Source organism: Cyprinodon variegatus, unplaced genomic scaffold (genome assembly GCF_000732505.1).
Source record: "Cyprinodon variegatus isolate N-32 unplaced genomic scaffold, C_variegatus-1.0 Scaffold1, whole genome shotgun sequence".
NCBI classification, from domain to species: domain Eukaryota; kingdom Metazoa; phylum Chordata; class Actinopteri; order Cyprinodontiformes; family Cyprinodontidae; genus Cyprinodon; species Cyprinodon variegatus.
The window spans coordinates 373,572-392,641 of record NW_015150454.1 but is presented as its reverse complement, the minus strand read 5'-3'; the positions used below and the strand labels follow the sequence as shown (position 1 = coordinate 392,641).

Below are 19,070 nucleotides of genomic sequence, written 5' to 3'. Positions count from 1 at the left end.
GACATCACTACATCTCATTCAAAACTCTTTGAACAAGAAGGTGTGTCCAAACTTTTGGTCTGTACTGTATATCAAAAAGCCCGGGAGGCTGACCCGACCTACACAACACCGCCAAGGCAGACCTGGCCCAAATTTCGGTAAGGCCCAGTCATTAAACCTAAATAAATAACTATACCAATAACAATATAATCATTCTCTGAAAATTTCGTCAAAATCTTTCTGTAACCTTTTTGATTATTTTGAAAACAGACAGATAAACCACGCTACGTGAAAACATAACCTTGGAGGGGTGATAAGTATTTATATTTAAACTCCAAGGGACCATATTAGGCAAACCTTTAGAATTTTTCGTTTACCCAAAAGGCTAATCATTCATTCACATAGTGGATTTTCAGGAATATTTTTCCGAAACATTCCTGAAATTTAAAGAGTATGGTCCAAATAAAGTATGCAATGGGGGGGTTCTTCAAGATGATAGACAATAGTAGTTCAAATAAAAACTTGGTAGAAGCGAACTATCCAGAACATTGTGATACATTGTAAATATTGAAACAGAGCTGCTACAGCAGCAGAAGACCAGACACATTGCCTCTTTTATCAGACAAAAACAGGAACTGAGGCTGAAATTATTCCAGAAATCACACACTATTTACAGACTTGATAGACATTGCATTGTATGTGAGTCTCCTTTTTGGCTGCCGTGTACAGATGGGAGGGTAAGAACTTGGCATAAACACGGTGACAGCATGGATCGATCCTGCTTCGCATTAATGGTTCAGGCTGGTGATTGCACATTTCCAGAATCAGTATCCTTTTTGGTGCTGTTTGATGGTTGCATATGGCTTTAATTGTTTCAACAGATATAGAAACTCTGCTAGGTAATCTCTTTTGTCTATGTGTTTCAAACATTTTTGTTATTTGCTTTAAAATTGGGCTACTACATATAGTCATATATACCATTTCTACTTATAAAAATGTTTACTTTAAATGCAAAAGCTACCTGTTTGCAAATGTTGGATTTTTTTTTTCTTTTGTTTTCTTTATAAGAGGGTTCAGTTATATGAATATTTAGGTGTTGATTAACATTTTGAGATTTGTTTTAATTAAGTAAGAAATAATGAAATCAATAATTAAAAGAATGAACCTAACTTTTCTCAGTTTGTACTTTTAAAAAGAAGCAAACTAGAAACTAACTAAATTTATTATTATTTACTGTCATTTGTGAAGGCTATAGTACGCAGGCATATTAGGGCCATAAAGAAATATCATTTTTTTATTATAAAACAGAAGTTCAGGTTGTTAAGATTAAATTTGCAACATTAAAGAATAAAGCCGTAATACTTTAAAAAAAAAGCAGTGATATTATGAGAATCAAGTTCTAATATTACAAAAATAAAAAAGGGAACTATTGATGTTCTGGAAACTTATGTAACTTACGTTGTAAGTTATGGGAACTCACAAAAAAGAAGTCTTCACCTTTAAATGCTTGGCTATACTAGCTTTGTCTTCCTAACAATATGACTTTATTTCTGTTATACAATGTTTCAACATTATTCTCATAGTATCATATTTTAATGCTTTTAATTTCACAAAAATTTTTATAAAACCACATTATTCTTTTAATTTTAATGACTTTATTACATTCTTCTTGTAATATGACTTTGTTCTTGTAATATAAACAAAATTGTCTCAGTATAGTATACAGCACAGTATAATCCCATACTAATTTCAGATTTACTCTCTTAAATTGGCTTCTAGAGTCCTTTTTTCTGCTCTCTTTCTACTCACTTCTTTATTACTCGTCTTCCACCAAGTCTCTTTTTGTGCAGACTTCCTAAGGCTTTTCATGGGGTTATTTTTTCTTGATGTAGCATGAGACAGCAACGGGTAGCAGCCAAGCGAACAGGTCATCAATCAGATCCCATTCCCATCATCAGCAGTGCCTGGAAGGTGTGGCGTATGGCTGCGCCCTGCCCCAGCCCCATGGCCCCTACCCATAATAGATTACAGCTCTCCTGTGGAATCTCACATCATTGCTTGGCCATATATCCAAGAGCATGAAATTGATCATTATTTATGGGTCCAGACAAGTTGCATTGTTGTGATTGTGAACTTGTAGGCTTTTATAGATTTACTCATTTGTTCGCTATTTCTCAATGTCTTTTTTAATGTCACTGCAGATGAGCTCTTGTTCTCAAAAGTATCTAAAATATAATTATAGTTTATTGTCTCATTCGTTATTTAAGATCAACTTAAAATAATAACAGGTTTTGTTTGTGATATAAGACAGAGTCCATGATATCTATTGTTTTTGCCTATGGGAATATGATATGAAACTAAAAACTAGTATCTCTGAGCACAAATAATCTTATGACACGGTCTCTGTTATGTCTGCTTGCAGCTTTTCCCAGTTGGACTATTTGAAACACTGGCTCTCCTTTTACAATGTTCTTACTGCTTTGTTTTTTTCATTCTCTGAAGCTTTCTTTGTCTCCCTTTTAAATTGAGATAGTGAGTTTTTTAAAAAGCTTATCTCAGCATATCTTTGCAACCTTTTGAATACTGAACAATATCTGCAACACTCATGAAACAGATGAAAATGCACAGTAAGTTAAGTTGCAACTTCACTGTCCTAATAAACTAGCAATTTAGACTTAGAATTCCATATACTTAAAATTACTTAAATGTTGTGTTCACCCAATACTCATATGTATTATTTTCTTTTTTTCTGCACTGCTTAGGAGGCGTGCTCCTGGCAGACAGGTAAGGAATTTGTTATCATGATACTTAAGGTATAAACTGAATCCTAATGTTACTCCATGCAATTCATGTAATGATCTTGTTACTACATTTTTTTTTTATTTAAAAAATTAATTTAAAGTAGTACTTGTAATTTAAGTGTCTTGTGCCATAGTTTTTTGAGTGTGAAATAAGGCTTCTTGTTTTACAGAGTGTAAAGGATTTTTGATTGTATAAAGATAATTGAAAACCCAGTTAAACGTCTAGATTCAAAATGTGTAATATGTATTATTTTTTGTTACTTGGATAGAATATTTTTTATCAGAATAAGAGTCGTGTAGTCAAGATGTTCATTTCTTTTCAATTTCCTATCCTATATTTGAGTTTGCACCTTTCCTTTTCTTCCTCCTTACTTTTTTTCTATTTCCACCTTTATCCTAAGGGGTTTAGAAAACAAGTCTGTTAGTAAAAACACAGCTGAAAAGTACTGTCTGTCTTTCTATTAGTACTTCTGTATTATTTCCGTGTTTATGTCTTTTCTATCTACCTCCCACTTTCAATACCTTAACCTTTCTTTGGAAAACCTTTGGCAGCAACAACTGCTGAGGCCATCTCTACTGAGACCAGAGGTAGTAACTCCCTGTTTCCCCTAATTTATCGGAATTGCAGTCTTTCAATTGTGAACTTACTCTTCACTGTGCTGCTCCTATCTTCCTGCATAGGATTGCTGAGTAATTTCTCTGTGTGTATTACTGAAACACAGGAGCTCTCAATGGAGTCGGGCATCGACCCAGGCCAAGACTACTACACACAAGACTACTATAATTATGACCAAGGGTGAGCACACAGACAGCTATATCTCTCATTAACTCTTTATCTGCATGAGTTCATTAAGCAATCCTCAGAAGTTCTTCTTGGCAGGTCATTTCTTTCTGTATTTTTTTTTTTTTGGTGGTGGTGGGGGTAGTTGGTTTGGGGATTATCTTTAAATGTTCTCAGAAAATGAGCTCAGATTTTTCATTCTTCAGCTTGATACAGAGTACCCTCAGAGCATTTACACCCCTCCACCAAATGAGATAATTTACTATAGCCTGCCATACTTGGGCACCGAAACCTCTGAAAACATATTTCATTTTATTGGATGCAGGGTGTTTTGACTTGCCTTTTACATTGCCCATATGTTGTAAAGAAATGCATGAGCCAAAACTGCAGCAGATAAATTGTTATTCATAAAATACACCTGCTCCTGTCACAGGTGACTTTCACCACTTTGGGAATTACTTTGCAGATTTATCAAAAGAGGGAGGAACTTTTTCACATTACAAGCTTAGATCAAAGAGAGGAGATGCAACTTATGTTGGCTTATGTTAATTCTAACCGTCATTACTCTCCCGCTTATTTCAAAGTCACCTTTAGTAATTCTAATTATTGTGACTGAATCACATTGGAATCCATTTGCAAGGGCTTTGCACCAAATATATTCAGTGCTTTCACCTGTTTATTTAAAAAGTAGTAAGTATTAGTCAGTGAAGGGTAGTTAAAGTAGATCCTGTGATGTTTTCAAATTTGCAAATATGAGCACATTAACCTACTTGTAAGCATTTAATACAGCAACCAGCAGTGTGGGCTTTACTTGAAGATTTAAATGTTCTGAGGGTAGCTAAGAGACAAACTCCCTGGGGACTGTTTTTCTTGGGTCCCTTACTTTTTTGTACATATATCTTAAATTTCAATGGCTATCTAAGATTAAAGTTCTGCACAAAGTCATCTGCTGAAAAGCTGCCAAACTACCTCACATATATATTTTTGTCTTTTTGTTTGTTTTATTCTGTTTACCTCCAAGCATTTATCAGTTTTCTTGATGGCTATTGGAAAATCTGCTATTGCTTCAACTTGTTATAATTTCATACCTTGCACATAAAAAAAATATAAATACATAATTGACCTAATGAACCATACTTGTCGGCACTTCTGCTGTATATACTTTGTACAACCTTTTTTCTTCCAATGGGACAGTATCACGTATTTTTCTTGTTTCATTTCAGAAGTTTGGAGCATGCAGAAAGTAAAAGAATTTGCAATGTTTGTTTTTTTATTATTTTTTTTGCTTCCCAAAATATACTGGTACTTTATAACCCATGCACAACAAAAATACCTTCCTAGAGCCGTTGGAAGAGAAGGAGGCCCACCACCATCCTAGATCCTCCATGATGATTTTAAAATAAGCATGTTTATGTTTGTACAGTATAATGTTTGATACACATTTTAGACATAGAACTATTACTATTAATAGAATAATCATATTTAAAGGGATAGTTCGGTATTTTGACATGAATCTGTATCCATACAGATTCATGTCAAAAATACCGAACTATCCCTTTAAACTGTATGTGGTTTCAGTGTGTTCTAGTAACGTTTCACAACTAGACACAGATTGGCTGTAGATTTCACTATAGAGTTCTGATGAGAATATACTTTAGATTTTTTTCATTTTTTTATTATTCTTCAAACATAAATATACTTTATTACAATATTACTGAAGCAAGCAGTATTTTAAGTTTTAGGACTCAGTCAGAGGCTAAATATGCAGTCATGTCATAAAGTTTTATGGTTTCCTAGAGCATGTTTTCTGCAGAGAGAATACAAGAGAAAATAAATTATGAACGTCTTTGCAAACATAGATAAAATTCTAACAATATTCAATCTCCCCTTTTCTCTTTTTTGCGAACTGCTCTGCATTATGGCAGCATTATGCATTATTGTTGAAAGTTTGATTTAACTGTTTAATTTATTGCAGGGTGATGCAAATTATTGATGCGTATTTCAGGCAAAATGATAGTTATATTAAATGCCTTTTGTACCCCAATCACATATTTCACTATGTACTGTAATTTTACTCATGCATTGTTTGAAAATATCCATTCTTATCATTCTATTTCCTTGGCAGCTCATTTATTTTATATGGCCTCATCTAATAAGGTGTCTGAAAAGTTACTGAAATACTGTATATACATGGTAACCAGATTCAGATTTATCATTCATTGAATCAAATTCTATTTTACAAACTTTGTGATGTGTCGTTCTGTTCCATAAATTCAAAATGAAATACAGTAAATACTGTTGTTTTATCATGATAGTGGCAAGAGTAATTTCAAAAATCGCTCTACTTCTGTCTCTTTTTCTCAGATATGACTTTCCTCAGTATGGAAGTCGGAGGAGGCTGATATCCCCCATGTATGATGAATATGGTGAGGTGATCATGGAGGATGATGGGTATTACTACAGTCCACATGGCCAAGAGGTATTGCAGATCCTTCAGTATGAAACATATAAATATAGTGATAGTACTAAAAAGGTCAGCTAATACTCTCTGAATTTCCAGTGTATCATTACATTTATAAACCATGTGTGGCACACCAATATGCTGCTTATATCATCAGAAAAATTCCTAAATAAAATATGACTGTTTTAGGGCCGAGGCAGAGGCCGGGGTGGAATGAGAGGTAGAGGTCCACCGAAGAGAGTTGCATTTAGGGACTTGCCGGCAGAGGATGAAATAGTTCAACCTCAGCCAGCAGAGGAAGGTGAGCCTTCTAAGGCTGCCAAGAGATTGAAGTCTGTCATGAAACTCAGCAAACTCTTGGCAGCCAGCAAAGGAGGAGAGCAACCATCTGATGCCGGGACTTCTGGCCCATCTTCATGGAAGAAGGCCAAGATGCTCAAGATGTTTGGCGCAGGAAAGAAGGACAAGGATTATGCCAAACTGATGTCAGCCCGCCGTATTGACAGCCAGGAAAGTCTTACGGACAGACCGGCAGTTATTGGCCCAATAGATAGCAAGTCGGATGCTCGGAGCCGACTTAGCAAAGTTTTAAAGAGAATTACCATAGGCAACAAGTTGCAGGTCAGAAGGAAGTCACAGAGTAGTGTGAGTCATGGCTCAGCCACAGGCAGTGAGAAAGATGAAGAGGCTTCACAAGCAGCCAGTGAGGATGAGAGTAAGTCTAAAGTGTCTATTAGTGTGACTGAAAGTGAACCAGAAGGAGGTGCAAGTGGAAGCAGTAAGGAGAAGGATTCTGATGAAGAATCCTCTGAAAAGAGCAGTGTTGACAGGGATTATCTCAAAGTCGATTTAGACAGAGATGACACAAATGAAAGTACTGTGGACTCTGAGGAAGAGCCAGATGAAGAGCCAGGGGACTCTGATGAGGAAAGTAAGTCTAAATCTGAAGAGGAAACAGAGAAGGAATCAGGCAGTGAGAAAGACTCAGAGACTGAAAGAGAGTCAGAGTCAGAAAAGGAATCTGTGTCTGGGAAGTCTTCAGCTACAGGGAAAGAGTCAGAAACTGAGAAAGAGTCAGATTCTGATGAAGAGTCGAGTTCTGGTAAGGAAACAGAATCAGGGACAGGCACAGCAACAGAAAAGGAAATGAGCACAGAAAGGGATTCAGCTACAGAGAAAGACTCTGATGAAGAGTCTGAGGAAGATGAGGCATCAGAAAGCACTAGAGAGAGTGCCTCTTCTACTCACAGTTCTATGAGATCCTCAGCTGCTGAGACCAGCAGGAGAAGCAGTGCTTCTGGCACTGTTAGTGGGAGTGAAAGTGCAACTGAAACTGCAAGTGAGAGTGGCAGCAGGAGTGGTAGTGACAGTAGGAGTGGCAGTAGGAGTGGTAGTGGTAGTGGGAGTGGTAGTAGGAGTGGTAGTGCCAGAAGTGGCACACCTTCTTCTCGAACAAGTGCAGGCTCATTGCCAAGAACCAGCTTATCAAGGGAGACGTCAGAGAAGTCCAGCAAAGAACTTAGTGAGACTGAGTCAGGGACAGGGACAGCTAGCGATACAGAGTCAGGATCAAGGTCAGCAAGTGAACGTTCTTCATCTTGGGGATCTAGGAAGGAAAAAACAGCAACTTTAGACCTAAGTAAGAGATCATCATCTGGCAGTCAACATTCCTTTGGGAGTGATTCAGCTGGCTCCAGGTCCACCAGTGGAAGTAGGCGGTCTGTCCTGAGTCATGGTTCAGAGGGCACAATCACTGAGGAAAGTGAGGAAGAGGAGAAGGAGGAGGAGGAAGAATCTGGGACTGCTGACGAGAGCAAAGACTCTGTGAGTGAGGTTAGCGATGAATCGTCTTCCAGAAGGTCTAGTGTAGTGTCTGAAGATCCAGGATCTTCTGCTTCCTACCATGGTCAGCCCCATAGCTCTGAGATCAGAAGTACCTCTGAAGATACATATGGGGGACTGTCCCCAATCACTGAAGTGGATGAGGATGCCATCTCCTCTGATAAAGCGTCAGTCAGTACATCAAAGGGTTCAGAAGGCACAGAAGAAACATCAGATGGTGATTCAGAATCTGAAGGGAGCTCAACAGCCTTCTAGCAAGATACATTGTCCCTGTGAAGTAAGAGTGAATAAAATCAATTACCTTTGCATGGGAGTGAAAAAATATTGCTTGCCTCTACAGAGTGTTTCAAATGTCTTGCTTTTTCTCCCTTTCCCTGAGATGGAAGAAAACTAGTTTAAAGCTGCACATCATCTGAGTCTGACTCCTTTTTACAGCTTTGACTTTTTCCTCTCTTTGATGTTCTCAGTGTGTGTTCGTATTGGCTTTTTGTATGGCATTATTGTGCTTTTCTGCTATGAGATTTGGCACATTCTTTTACAAAATTTTTCCCTAAATGTTATAATTTTACCTACATAAGTGCTGTTTTCTTACTCTAAACTAACAGATGTTATCTTAATATGCACTTTGACATTTTATAGATATGTTGTGAGAACAGCCAAATGGGTGTTTTTTAAAGCAGATGTTTTTCTCATTTATCTATTTCATAGCTGTAGGTCATTAACATTAATTGCATTAAACTAAGACGATCCAAAGCATGAAAATATTATTAAGGTTCGAAATGTTAGGTTTTTTTTCCAAAACAGCTGTAGTTCATGTTTTTTGAGACACTATTAACCCTGTGGGAGGAAAAAAATGCCTAAAAATCTTCTCTGTTCGAGGTCATTTCTAGAATTATATTAGCATGACCCATGTGTGATTTTTTTTTCTTTATGTATCTAGTCCACATAAGCATACAAGTAACTGGGTTTTTAAAAACAAAAATCAAAAAATCTGCATTTTGGCAAGTTATTAATTTATTTTTTTACAGTTTTTCTTTATGTAACCAAAGCCTCTGTGATAATTTGGGCAGGAAGTCCAATTATAGGAGGACATCTTTGTTTAACCAGTTTGTATCATGTTTTTGATTCACCACTGCATGCTAGATTTGTAAACTGAAAATTATTTTTTTGTTGCTGTTCAGTTCTTGGTCAGAATTCTTGCAAATTATCTTGTTTATAATTCTGTGGCGAAAACATTACCCGGTGTCAAACAACTAAACTAAATGTGATTTGAGTTTGTTCTGGGGCCGCACTGTAGGCACTTTCTAACGTTTTGTTTAGTAATGTATTTCTGCATGAAATATGGGACCATCTCACCACATTAGTGCTGTAACTAACTATTATTTTGCAAATCATCTGTTAATTATTTTTTTCGATTAATCAATTAATAATCAGATATCCAAAGGTTCCTTAAAGAAGATTTAATTATGAAATTAAACCAGATGAAAATAAAACTTTTATACTTGAGGAGTTCTTGATAGAGCATATTGACAAAGTATTTTTTTCATCTTAAATTCAAAACTTGTATGCATACAATTTTGATATAATTACTGCTCTGACTGGGTCGCTTTGTCAGCTAAAGGCATGGTTTAGAGTCTTTACGCTCCAGTTAACGATTAGTTGATTACTGAAATAGATGAAGAATATTTCAACAAATGATTAATCACTATTAATCTGATTAACTGTTTTAGCACTGGACCACATATTATCTTTTTGTTTGATTTTTTTATTCCCATGGTCTTAAACAGGTAGGCAATGGTTTTTAAAGCCTAATTTGGGTACTCAACCAGATTCCTGATTATAAACAGCTAAGCACTATAACAAGCATTATGGAAAAACTGTGATTTCTTTACTTAGCTTATGTTTTCTGTATATGTGAAGACCTCTTCATTACAGTATACATGTATCAAAATTAAATCAAACAATCAATAAATGGTATTGACAATATATCCATTACATTTTGCTAAACAAACGAGGAAGCAGCAGAAATATTTTCAACTAAAATAAAGCAGTCTAATTGTTTATTTTAAATTACTGTGTAAGCCCATTGTTATACCACAAGAATCTCATACTACCCCATGTTTATTTGTACATTTAAATACATCTTACGTACTGAAAATTAAGTGCATCAAAAAGTGAACTAAGCTTTTGCCCTTTGAATGCTGTGCTGTTAAAAAATGTATGAACATTTGAAGTACGTGCAGTGTTTTTCTTTGTTTTTGTTTTGTCTTAACTACTATCTTTCATATCATCCATAAAGAAAATTGATCTCATCCTGTCTTTCTCAGCCTGGAAGAAAGAAGTGGATCAAGCTTGTGGTTGATAGGGAAAATGAGACAAGCTCTACTGGAGAGGAAAGCACTACAGAGAGCCAGCAGAACAGACTTCCCAACAGTCACAGTAACATCAACGGGAATATCTACCTGGCACAGAATGGCACTATTGTCCGAACCAGAAGACCAGCCCATCTAAATAACATAAAGATGGGCTCTCCATGCCGACTGAGTAAGCATTTCAAAAAACTTGACAGGTTAGGGGTGACCCATGAGGAACCCCCTCCTGCTGTTGGCAATGAAGTTTCAGAAAACAACATGGACAATGGAACAGGCTCGTGTTTACATTCTAACAAGGATGTAAACCTAAACACGCTGTCCTCTTGTGGTTCTTCTGAGTCAACCATTACAAATCTAAAAACCTTTGGCTCCAGGAGCAGTATTGCGAAGGCCCTAAATGACAGTGGGCAGTGTGTCAGCGAGGAGCAAGATACATCGGTTGACAACCACAAGATCAGTAGGGAAACACAGCAGCCACACACTGAGCACACATTATCAGATGAAGAAGAACTGTGGATGGGACCCTGGAACAACCTTCACATACCCATGACAAAACTATGACCAGGCAATGACAAAGTGAAAGACCCTTTTTGTTCTTTATCTTTATTTCCCATATGGTTTAGAAAATCAACATGTAATGTGTGCCTCTACTGGACAAGCTCCAATTACTGATAGGTGGTTGCACATATGGTATTTTTTTTAATGACAGAATGACACAATAAAGCTTTCTAGTACCAAACCTTTATTACTGGTAGTGCTACAGCAGATGAAGGCAACGAGTGCCTGAAACCAATTGAGAATCTCATTGATTTAAGCTTGACTATAATTTCAGCTCTTTGATAAAACATTTAATGTCCCTTTATTAGAAGTTGTTTGTTGTTTTAACTCTTAAACACAAGAGATATTTGGCCATCCCAAAGAATTATTTACAAAGAAATTTTGGTGATTATTGGGAAAACTCATAATCATGTAGTCTATGATAAAATCATCATATTTTGCTATTTGTGTTTAACTTGCAAATTACCAAGAATGTTTATTATTATGATTATTTAATGTTGTGATCACTTGGAAATGTTTTTAAAACTTTCTGAACAATATATATTAAATTATTTTTGTCGATTTTATATCTAGAGAAGTTGGATAACGGAAATATGATCTTACAGAATAAACATGTCTGCCGTTGCTGAATTTCAACAGTGAAGCATGACATTATAGTCAGTGTTTTTATATGAACATTTGTACTTACAGAATGTGGTATTTTCAATCCCTTTATGTGATGGAGATTCACTGTGTTCTTGTCATGAGTATGGAACACCAAAATTGATATCACACTGAACATTAAAGCTCTAATCTATATTTCTGTGTTAATAGAGTTGTTATTGCAAATAAATGCTGTTTCTGCACTGCACATAATGTGAAAATATATCATTTAAAAAGTTGCTAAAAGCTGTTCAAAATGTAGGCATTTTTTTAAAATTACTTTTTGAACAACAATAGTTTAAAAGATGACAATACATTATTGTTCTTAACGCAAACAGGCTCAGAAGAATAAACCTACTCATTTGAGTTGTCTTTTGCTAAAAAGAAAAAAAGTTCACCATAAATCCATATGGAGGTTTACCACCTTTTTGAGATGAGTGTGAAATTTCCAATTTTAAGTGCTCTTCCTTGCCTAATAAAGTGACAACAAATGAATAGGGTTTTATAATGCAATTAGATTTTAAAAGGCTAAAATGGGAATATTTCAGATAAACCAACATGCACTACTGGTTTATGAGAGTGGCAAATCAAACATGCATAATGACATTTACAAAAGGTTCCCTGCAGTCACTCAATCCTTAAGAATGCCAGTCAAAATTGCAGGCTTCAGACTGTTGTTCAAAAAAAAAGATCAGGCACTCAGAACCAGAAATGTTGAATACATTTTAAAATGTGTCAGCAGGAATTTATGTTCTCTCTGAAACAGCTATCCATTAATACAGAAGCCATCCAAAGGTAGGCTGTCAGTTAAACTGAAGTTTTTTTTATTATTTATTTAAAGGTTGATGTTATTAATTGGTGTTTTCATAAAAATATCTTTGTGTTTTTTTTAGTTGAAGTAAAATAAGATGTGAAATCTTAAGTGTTTTTATCTGAACATGTATTCACATTTAAACGTACAATGGTAATTTGTACGATTAAAGTAGCCCTTTATAAATTATTTGACCCATGTATTAGCATAATTTTAGATATCTAAAATAATTTTTCAGTCAATTTACAGCACTTATAGCGTTTCCTTTAGCGCCCCCCTCTCAAAAACTGGCCTATGTACCTCAAGAGGTACGCACGGCACTGCACAATGGCAGCCCACTGCCCCCCATGGGGATGGATTAAATGCAGAGAATTCATTTCGTTGCTCTGTACTTGTGACAGTGGAATGACAATAAAGTTTAATTCTATTCTATCTATTCTATTCTATTAAGAGAGTTACCTACAGTAGAATGCTACAGTCTCAGCGCCGCTTAAACATGAGAGATAGCAAAACACATACGGCGTTTAGCTGATTATACACATTTTAGTTCTCTAAAGTAGGGTTTAATCTAAAGGGGTGTGGCCTTTTCTTTATAAGTAGCTCTATGACTTCTTAATTTTGTGGTACAAAGTGGTCTTCTTATATATTCCAATACATGGAGGCAGAATTTTTACGGCGGTCATTTGACAATACAGTGTTCCCAGTGGCCTTGAGAGAGATGTTAAACCTGGGATTTGCAGGTCTTGCAGCCATGATGGCTCACATTTACACATTTGAAGCTACAGTGTGTAATAATTACAGGGATATACAGTCAGAAATGTAATATATTATACATAACTATGTTATTTNTCGTGGAAGACATTTTGTCCCGTAACGCTCGCCGTACTGTTAAGGGGGGAGAAGCGGTGGGGGGGGAGATGTTCATGTTGCTGCGGTCTGCAGTCTGGACGTAAGATGTCGCTGAAAATTACACACTGTAGCTTTAAGTTGCAATAACTGATTCATAGGTATTATGTATTATCTGTTTTATTTAGCACATGGGCTAAGTATCATACCTCACCCATTTTTACTGGGTCATCCATTAGAATAACTCTTTATTAACTCATTAACAAAGAAATAGCTACTGACTTTTTTGAAAATCACTAGAAGTTGCGAAATGATGCCGTTAGTAATTTTCATGTGCTTGCAACTGAAAGGACTCCAGCAGATGAAAAGTTTCTTGAATGTGACCACAAATGCAGATATTCATCTAAATATTTATAGGACTGCAAATTAACTTTTCACTGCCAATCCTTGCTCTGCTTTTGTTTTTAATCTCACAATCTTAAGCCTTTTTTCTTCATCTGGGTTTGCAAATGCCAAAAGTGGTTTGATTAATTAAATTTTTTTTATTTATTCTATTTTTGTTTTAAATTTGATATATGTATTTTTCCTAATTATTTGCATAGTTTTTTTTATTTTCTTTATTTGGTCATAAAATACAACACTGAAGCTTTGATTGACCAGTATGGGGAAGGGATTTTTCTTTTTTCATGCTGCCTCAGAGCGGACGTGTCAGTTAAAATAGAAAATGCTTATAAAATACGGACATGGTTATCTTTGGTTGAACATAGATTATGTTATTACTGACAAGAGGTGCTTCTATGGGTTCTGAACTAAATCAGTTCATATAAATAACATTTATAATACTGTTGGCTAGGCAAATATTTTCAGAAAAAGTCTGGTTGCCTCCAATTTATGCCTGTTTTTTGGTTTCACTGACCTTATGGATAAGTATGTGCACTGCCATTTATGAACAGTGACTCTTGTTTTAAACGAAGAGGTAATGCCCTTTAGAGGCCTAAAAGAATGAAAAGCCAATATTTCATTTTAAAATGAATGAGTTTTACTTTGGGGGGCATCTAAATATAAATTACTATTATAAGCCTCACGGTTTCCTAAAAACTTAGGTTTTTATCTTCCAAATGGTAGAATCGTCAGAAAATCCAAATCCCAATTCTATTTCTTTCACATTATGTCTGGGGCATATGGAGGTGATTATAAGATAACTTTAAAAAATTCCTGTTTTTATAATTTTTCACTGGACCATTGAAAAATGAAAAACTGCAGCCTTCCATTCGGGTGGCATTATCACAGATTCTCTGGTTTTTGTGTGGTTCTCTGCTCACAGAGGAAACAACAGCTTAGCACTTGCTGTATAAATGAACTCCAAAAGAAATGTTCCTCATACCAACCAGGCCAGACCAAATCTGTGGCAAAATGCACTGTGTACGAAACTGGCCATATGTGTTTCTGTGCATGAAAAAGGTGCATTAGATTGCATTCATCAAATGAGAACAGAAAAAATATGAGAAAACCTGTGTATGATGGCTGAAGCTGGAAGGGTGGCTAAGGTGGAACCAAATGGGACCAAATATTTGAGAGGGCCTAAGGCGTAACATATGTTACTCAGACATACTGAAGATTGCAGTCGTTCTTCTTACTTTACTCACACAATGGAGATATTGAGAAGTTTTCTCACTGATGCAGTTCCCATGGAACAAACAGGGCAAGACGTACTCTTAAGGATAAGCAGACAAGAAGGGTAAAGAAAAAAAAAGATAAAGTGGATTTATTTCTGTGTTATAAATAATCATGTTCAAGTTTTAGATGTGATTAACTGCACTGCTTGAGGATAAAACTTATTTTCAAGTCTATTGGATTTCATTTTTGAAGCTATGAATCTTTTCTCAGATGGAAGATAAGAGAAAACAATGTGTTTAAGGTAAGTGTAGCCTCTTGCAGTGAGATCAGCTTTTTTCTGGAGTTGGAGATCTAAATATCTGTCTGAGGGAGGCAGCTGTAATCCAATAGTAGTCTCGCTGCTCTCATCACCTGCCTCAGGTTTTTCCTGCTATCCTAATTGCAGCCAGAGAACCAAACACTACAACTTTACCACAAGATTCTCTCTATTACTTAGCAGTTAAGGTTGGTGAGCAGCCTGTGAGGAAGGTATGTTGGGTTTTCCGATTTCATGTCAGATGTGTGTTGCAGATTATGTGAGCAGCAGAGATCTTAAAACTCAATAACTTGTAGTTATCAACTGTTTTAACCTCTTTTCTGTGCATCAGGTGGAGGTTGGTTATAAACAAGCTTGACACCATATGGTGTAGGTGGAGTAAACTGAGGAACATAAGTGAATGTTGAATAAAGAATGAAGATGAAGACATACATTTAGTGTCCCTTTGTCCATGCTTAGGTTGATTTTTACCCATCCAGGCAGGCTGGTTCCTCTTTGCTTTGCTTTGCAAAATTATGTCGGTCAAGGTTAACAGAAAAATCTCTTTTAATGCTAGAGAGGATGAGTCTTTAAAAGAAATTAAATGTGATCATAGGGCAGAGAGTAGCTTTTATTTTTTCAGACTTGGTTAAATCATGATCCATTCTCTGCCAGACTTTTAAGGACTTGAAAGTTTTCCTTGTTTAAACATGACATGAATGCTTCGTTTTTTATTTGAATTTTCAAAAAACATGAAAAGAAAACAATACACTAAAGTGAAAGGTATAGTTAAATTACCTTTGAAAAGATGAACTACATTGATTAATATGAACATTGCTTTTGGGAAAGCAGTAGATACTGCTGAATTCTAAATATGTTTTGCATGGTTGTAAATTGTGTCCTTAGATTTTTTTTTTTATCCCTCTGCTGTTTTGAAAGTTTCTTTAGTTAAGCATGAATTATAGCTAGAAAAGGCTAACAGCAATTTAAACAAATGAAAATATATTAAAATTGGCTGAGAAACCCACCTACATGCTCTTTTTGTTAAACACAAGGGATGACCGTTTTCTGTGCAAACCTCCACTTTGGACCCAGTGAATAATAGAATTGGTATATCACTCAATATTATTTATCTTACATGCAATCATTAATTACCTTAATTTAATTCATTAATTTTAGAATATATTCATCAATACAATTAAAGATGTTAAAGAAGTTATGCATTTAAAACTTCTGTGATTAAGAAGTTTGATTAAAGTGCAGTTTGAAAACATGAACAATACTGTCAGATCCACAAGACAGAGAAATGTATTGTACAGAGCAATGCTTCTGTCTAAGATTATAATTACCGTAGTACAATACTACAATCTGACAGCGTTTTAAATTACCCAGACCTCTAAGTTTAATTAAGCAAGAAATATGAAAATCTAAATTACTAGACATTTAATATGGAAAAAAAAGACATTTTCTGGCTTCTGTAACGGTATATGTTCAAACCATTAAAGGAGGAACTTTTTCTGAACAAATGTTGGCTCTATCTAAGGTAATTTTTTTCATTGATTATACTAGTTGGCACAAATTTGAAAAATAAGCATTAAAATCACCATATTCATTTCCTCTTGCTGAATTCTGATGTCAGCCAACTTTATTACTTTACTACTTTATTAGACACTTCTGTTCAATTGCTTAGAAAAACAAGTAGTAAATCAGCCAATCTCATCCTGCATCTATATTAGCCCAGGGCAGCTGGCATCTTGTGTAAAGAATCTTTCTTAATTTTAAGCCAATTAGTACCAACTGACCATTAACAACACAGGCTTCTCTAACATTGTTGTTCTGCATGACGGTCATTTTATGACCACATTGTACACATCATCTGATTAAGTTCCACCAAAATGCTGCAGCACAAATCTTGAATCATCTTAAATTGTTTTGTTGAACATTAAAGTAAGTTGAGTTCCATCAAATCTCAAACTTAGGGGCAAATTTGAAATGTTGCAGGAAAATAAATATTATAGTAAAGCTAATAAATGTTCAGTAATATGAGACTGTCATGTTACCATGGACAGAATCATAAAAATGTCACATAAACTTGGAGGCTAATATTCTCCTGTAAATTTCCTAAAATCATAGGTAAAATATGCATTGTTCAACCTCATAAATGTAGTAATTAAACTGTGCCTGATTTCATGAGTATGTTGAAGATTAATCAACTGTTTATTCTACTCACAGATGCTATCTCCCCTCTGCTCTTGGGCAGCAGGATACTGCCTCTATGAGAAATCCCTGTTGAGGTTTGAGCCTCGGTCTATTGATTAAGCATGATTGGATAACAGGCCAAAATGCATCACTTCCTGTGAAGCTAAACATCCTAGGGGGTCTATGGAGCATGGGCGGGTTGTGTAGCTGGCTGCAAATATACTTAAGGATTTTAGACTGACAGTTGCCAGGCAGCAAGGAGGTTTTTTCCTCATGAGTCTAGAGGGAAAACTAATAGTTTATTCAGAAAGTAATCTTAGGCTTAACTCTTGCCTTAATTCCGGAGTTTGTTATTTCAGAGCGCTTCCTAAGGGCCCTGTCACACCTTAATGATTTAGACAGCTATGCCTGACTCTCCAGAATCTTCTTAAACACTGGCACACATTGAACTCTCTATGTTTTTTTCAATTTTGGATGTATGCATAGTATATTCATAACAAGTCCAGAGTGTATGTCCATGCTCATTTTAAATTTGTATTGCCACAAGCATTTTTGGCTTTACAGTGGAATATGATGTGTGAAGCCTCCATTTATCAGCTAATCACAGAAGGGCCAAGCGGTTTCTCTGTCCCGCTTCAGCAAATACTCTTTAGCCCAAGGTTGATTTAAATGTACTTTTATATCCTTCACAGCAACTTCTGCAGCCGCTTGTGTTAATGTGAATTCTTTGTTTACAGTCGGATTTCAGCAATATAACTCTGGATGTAAATCATGACATAAAATACTGCTGTGCCTCACAGAAATTCATAAACCTTTAAGGATTTTATAGATGGTGATTATTCATTCACTGGGGAGCCTGGATGCTGAACAAAGCTACACCAGGGTCATGCTCTGTCTATATATTTCTTATTCTAATTGGACATTGAAGGTCTTCTACAATATGACCTAATGTTAAATCGGCAAAGACCCAAAGCATGCAGTCAGTCATATGTCTAATGCCTCTTTGGAAAGTGAGAATATTCAGTGGTTTGACAATAATGTTGAATCACGACAGTTCATAGTCTTTTAGCCTTTGATTTGTTAACATTCAAACTGGCAATAACAAGATGTGGGGGCAACTTCACAAGAAATGTATCAATATTAAATCACTTTGCAATCAAATATTCATAGTGGATGTAAAACTAGGGCAGAGGCTCAATAGCAGCCAGGATTTAGATTGTTCTTTTTTTCTCAAATACACAGGAGTCAGATTAGTCTGATATGAAAGAGCCCTGAAGAATGATGACACCCTGCCAGGATTGTAATTGGCATTGCTTTCCCCTTATAACCTTTGAAATGAGAAAATTTTACCTGTAATCTGTGGAGAGTAAAGAGGAAACACAGTCTATCCTTTCTCCCCTGTGAAAGTTTGACTAGGGGCACATCTCCTATCATAACTTATATAAAATAAGATTCACCAAATTAGAGACTAAGAGCTCCCATAGTTCATAGTTTAATCATAATAAATTAATATTCATTTTAAAAACTGATTTTGAAAAATATACTGTAAAGTATCAATGATTTTATAGACCAAACATAAACTGACCAAAATAAAAAAAAGGAAAAGGAATAAAAATCCATGTGCTTTGCACGTCCTGAAGAAAGTATTTGATTTTAAGCATTTTTTTCTGTTTTCAAACTGCCATGTTTTTGGAAAGTTAAAATTACTGCTGTCAATTGAAATTGACAAAAGCAATAATAAATAAAAAGGCGACAATTTGTCTAAAAATAGTAAATCAATCTATCTATCTATCTATCTATCTATCTATCTATCTATCTATCTATCTATCTATCTATCTATCTATCTATCTATCTATCTATCTATCT

General features: G+C 35.5%; 1 protein-coding gene across 1 annotated transcript in view; it reads left to right on the top strand.

Moving 5' to 3' along the window:
• The window catches only part of LOC107090130 (protocadherin-15-like), a 78,265-nt gene extending 67,934 nt beyond the window's left edge, over positions 1-10,331 (top strand). The window contains exons 17-22 of the mRNA XM_015383374.1: positions 2,742-2,763; positions 3,333-3,368; positions 3,503-3,576; positions 5,926-6,040; positions 6,212-8,141; positions 10,192-10,331. Of these exons, the coding sequence (XP_015238860.1) occupies positions 2,742-2,763; positions 3,333-3,368; positions 3,503-3,576; positions 5,926-6,040; positions 6,212-8,119 (2,155 nt within the window). The 3' untranslated portion in view covers positions 8,120-8,141; positions 10,192-10,331. The remainder of the gene's footprint in view (positions 1-2,741; positions 2,764-3,332; positions 3,369-3,502; positions 3,577-5,925; positions 6,041-6,211; positions 8,142-10,191) is intronic.
• The last annotated feature ends 8,739 nt before the right edge of the window (positions 10,332-19,070 follow it).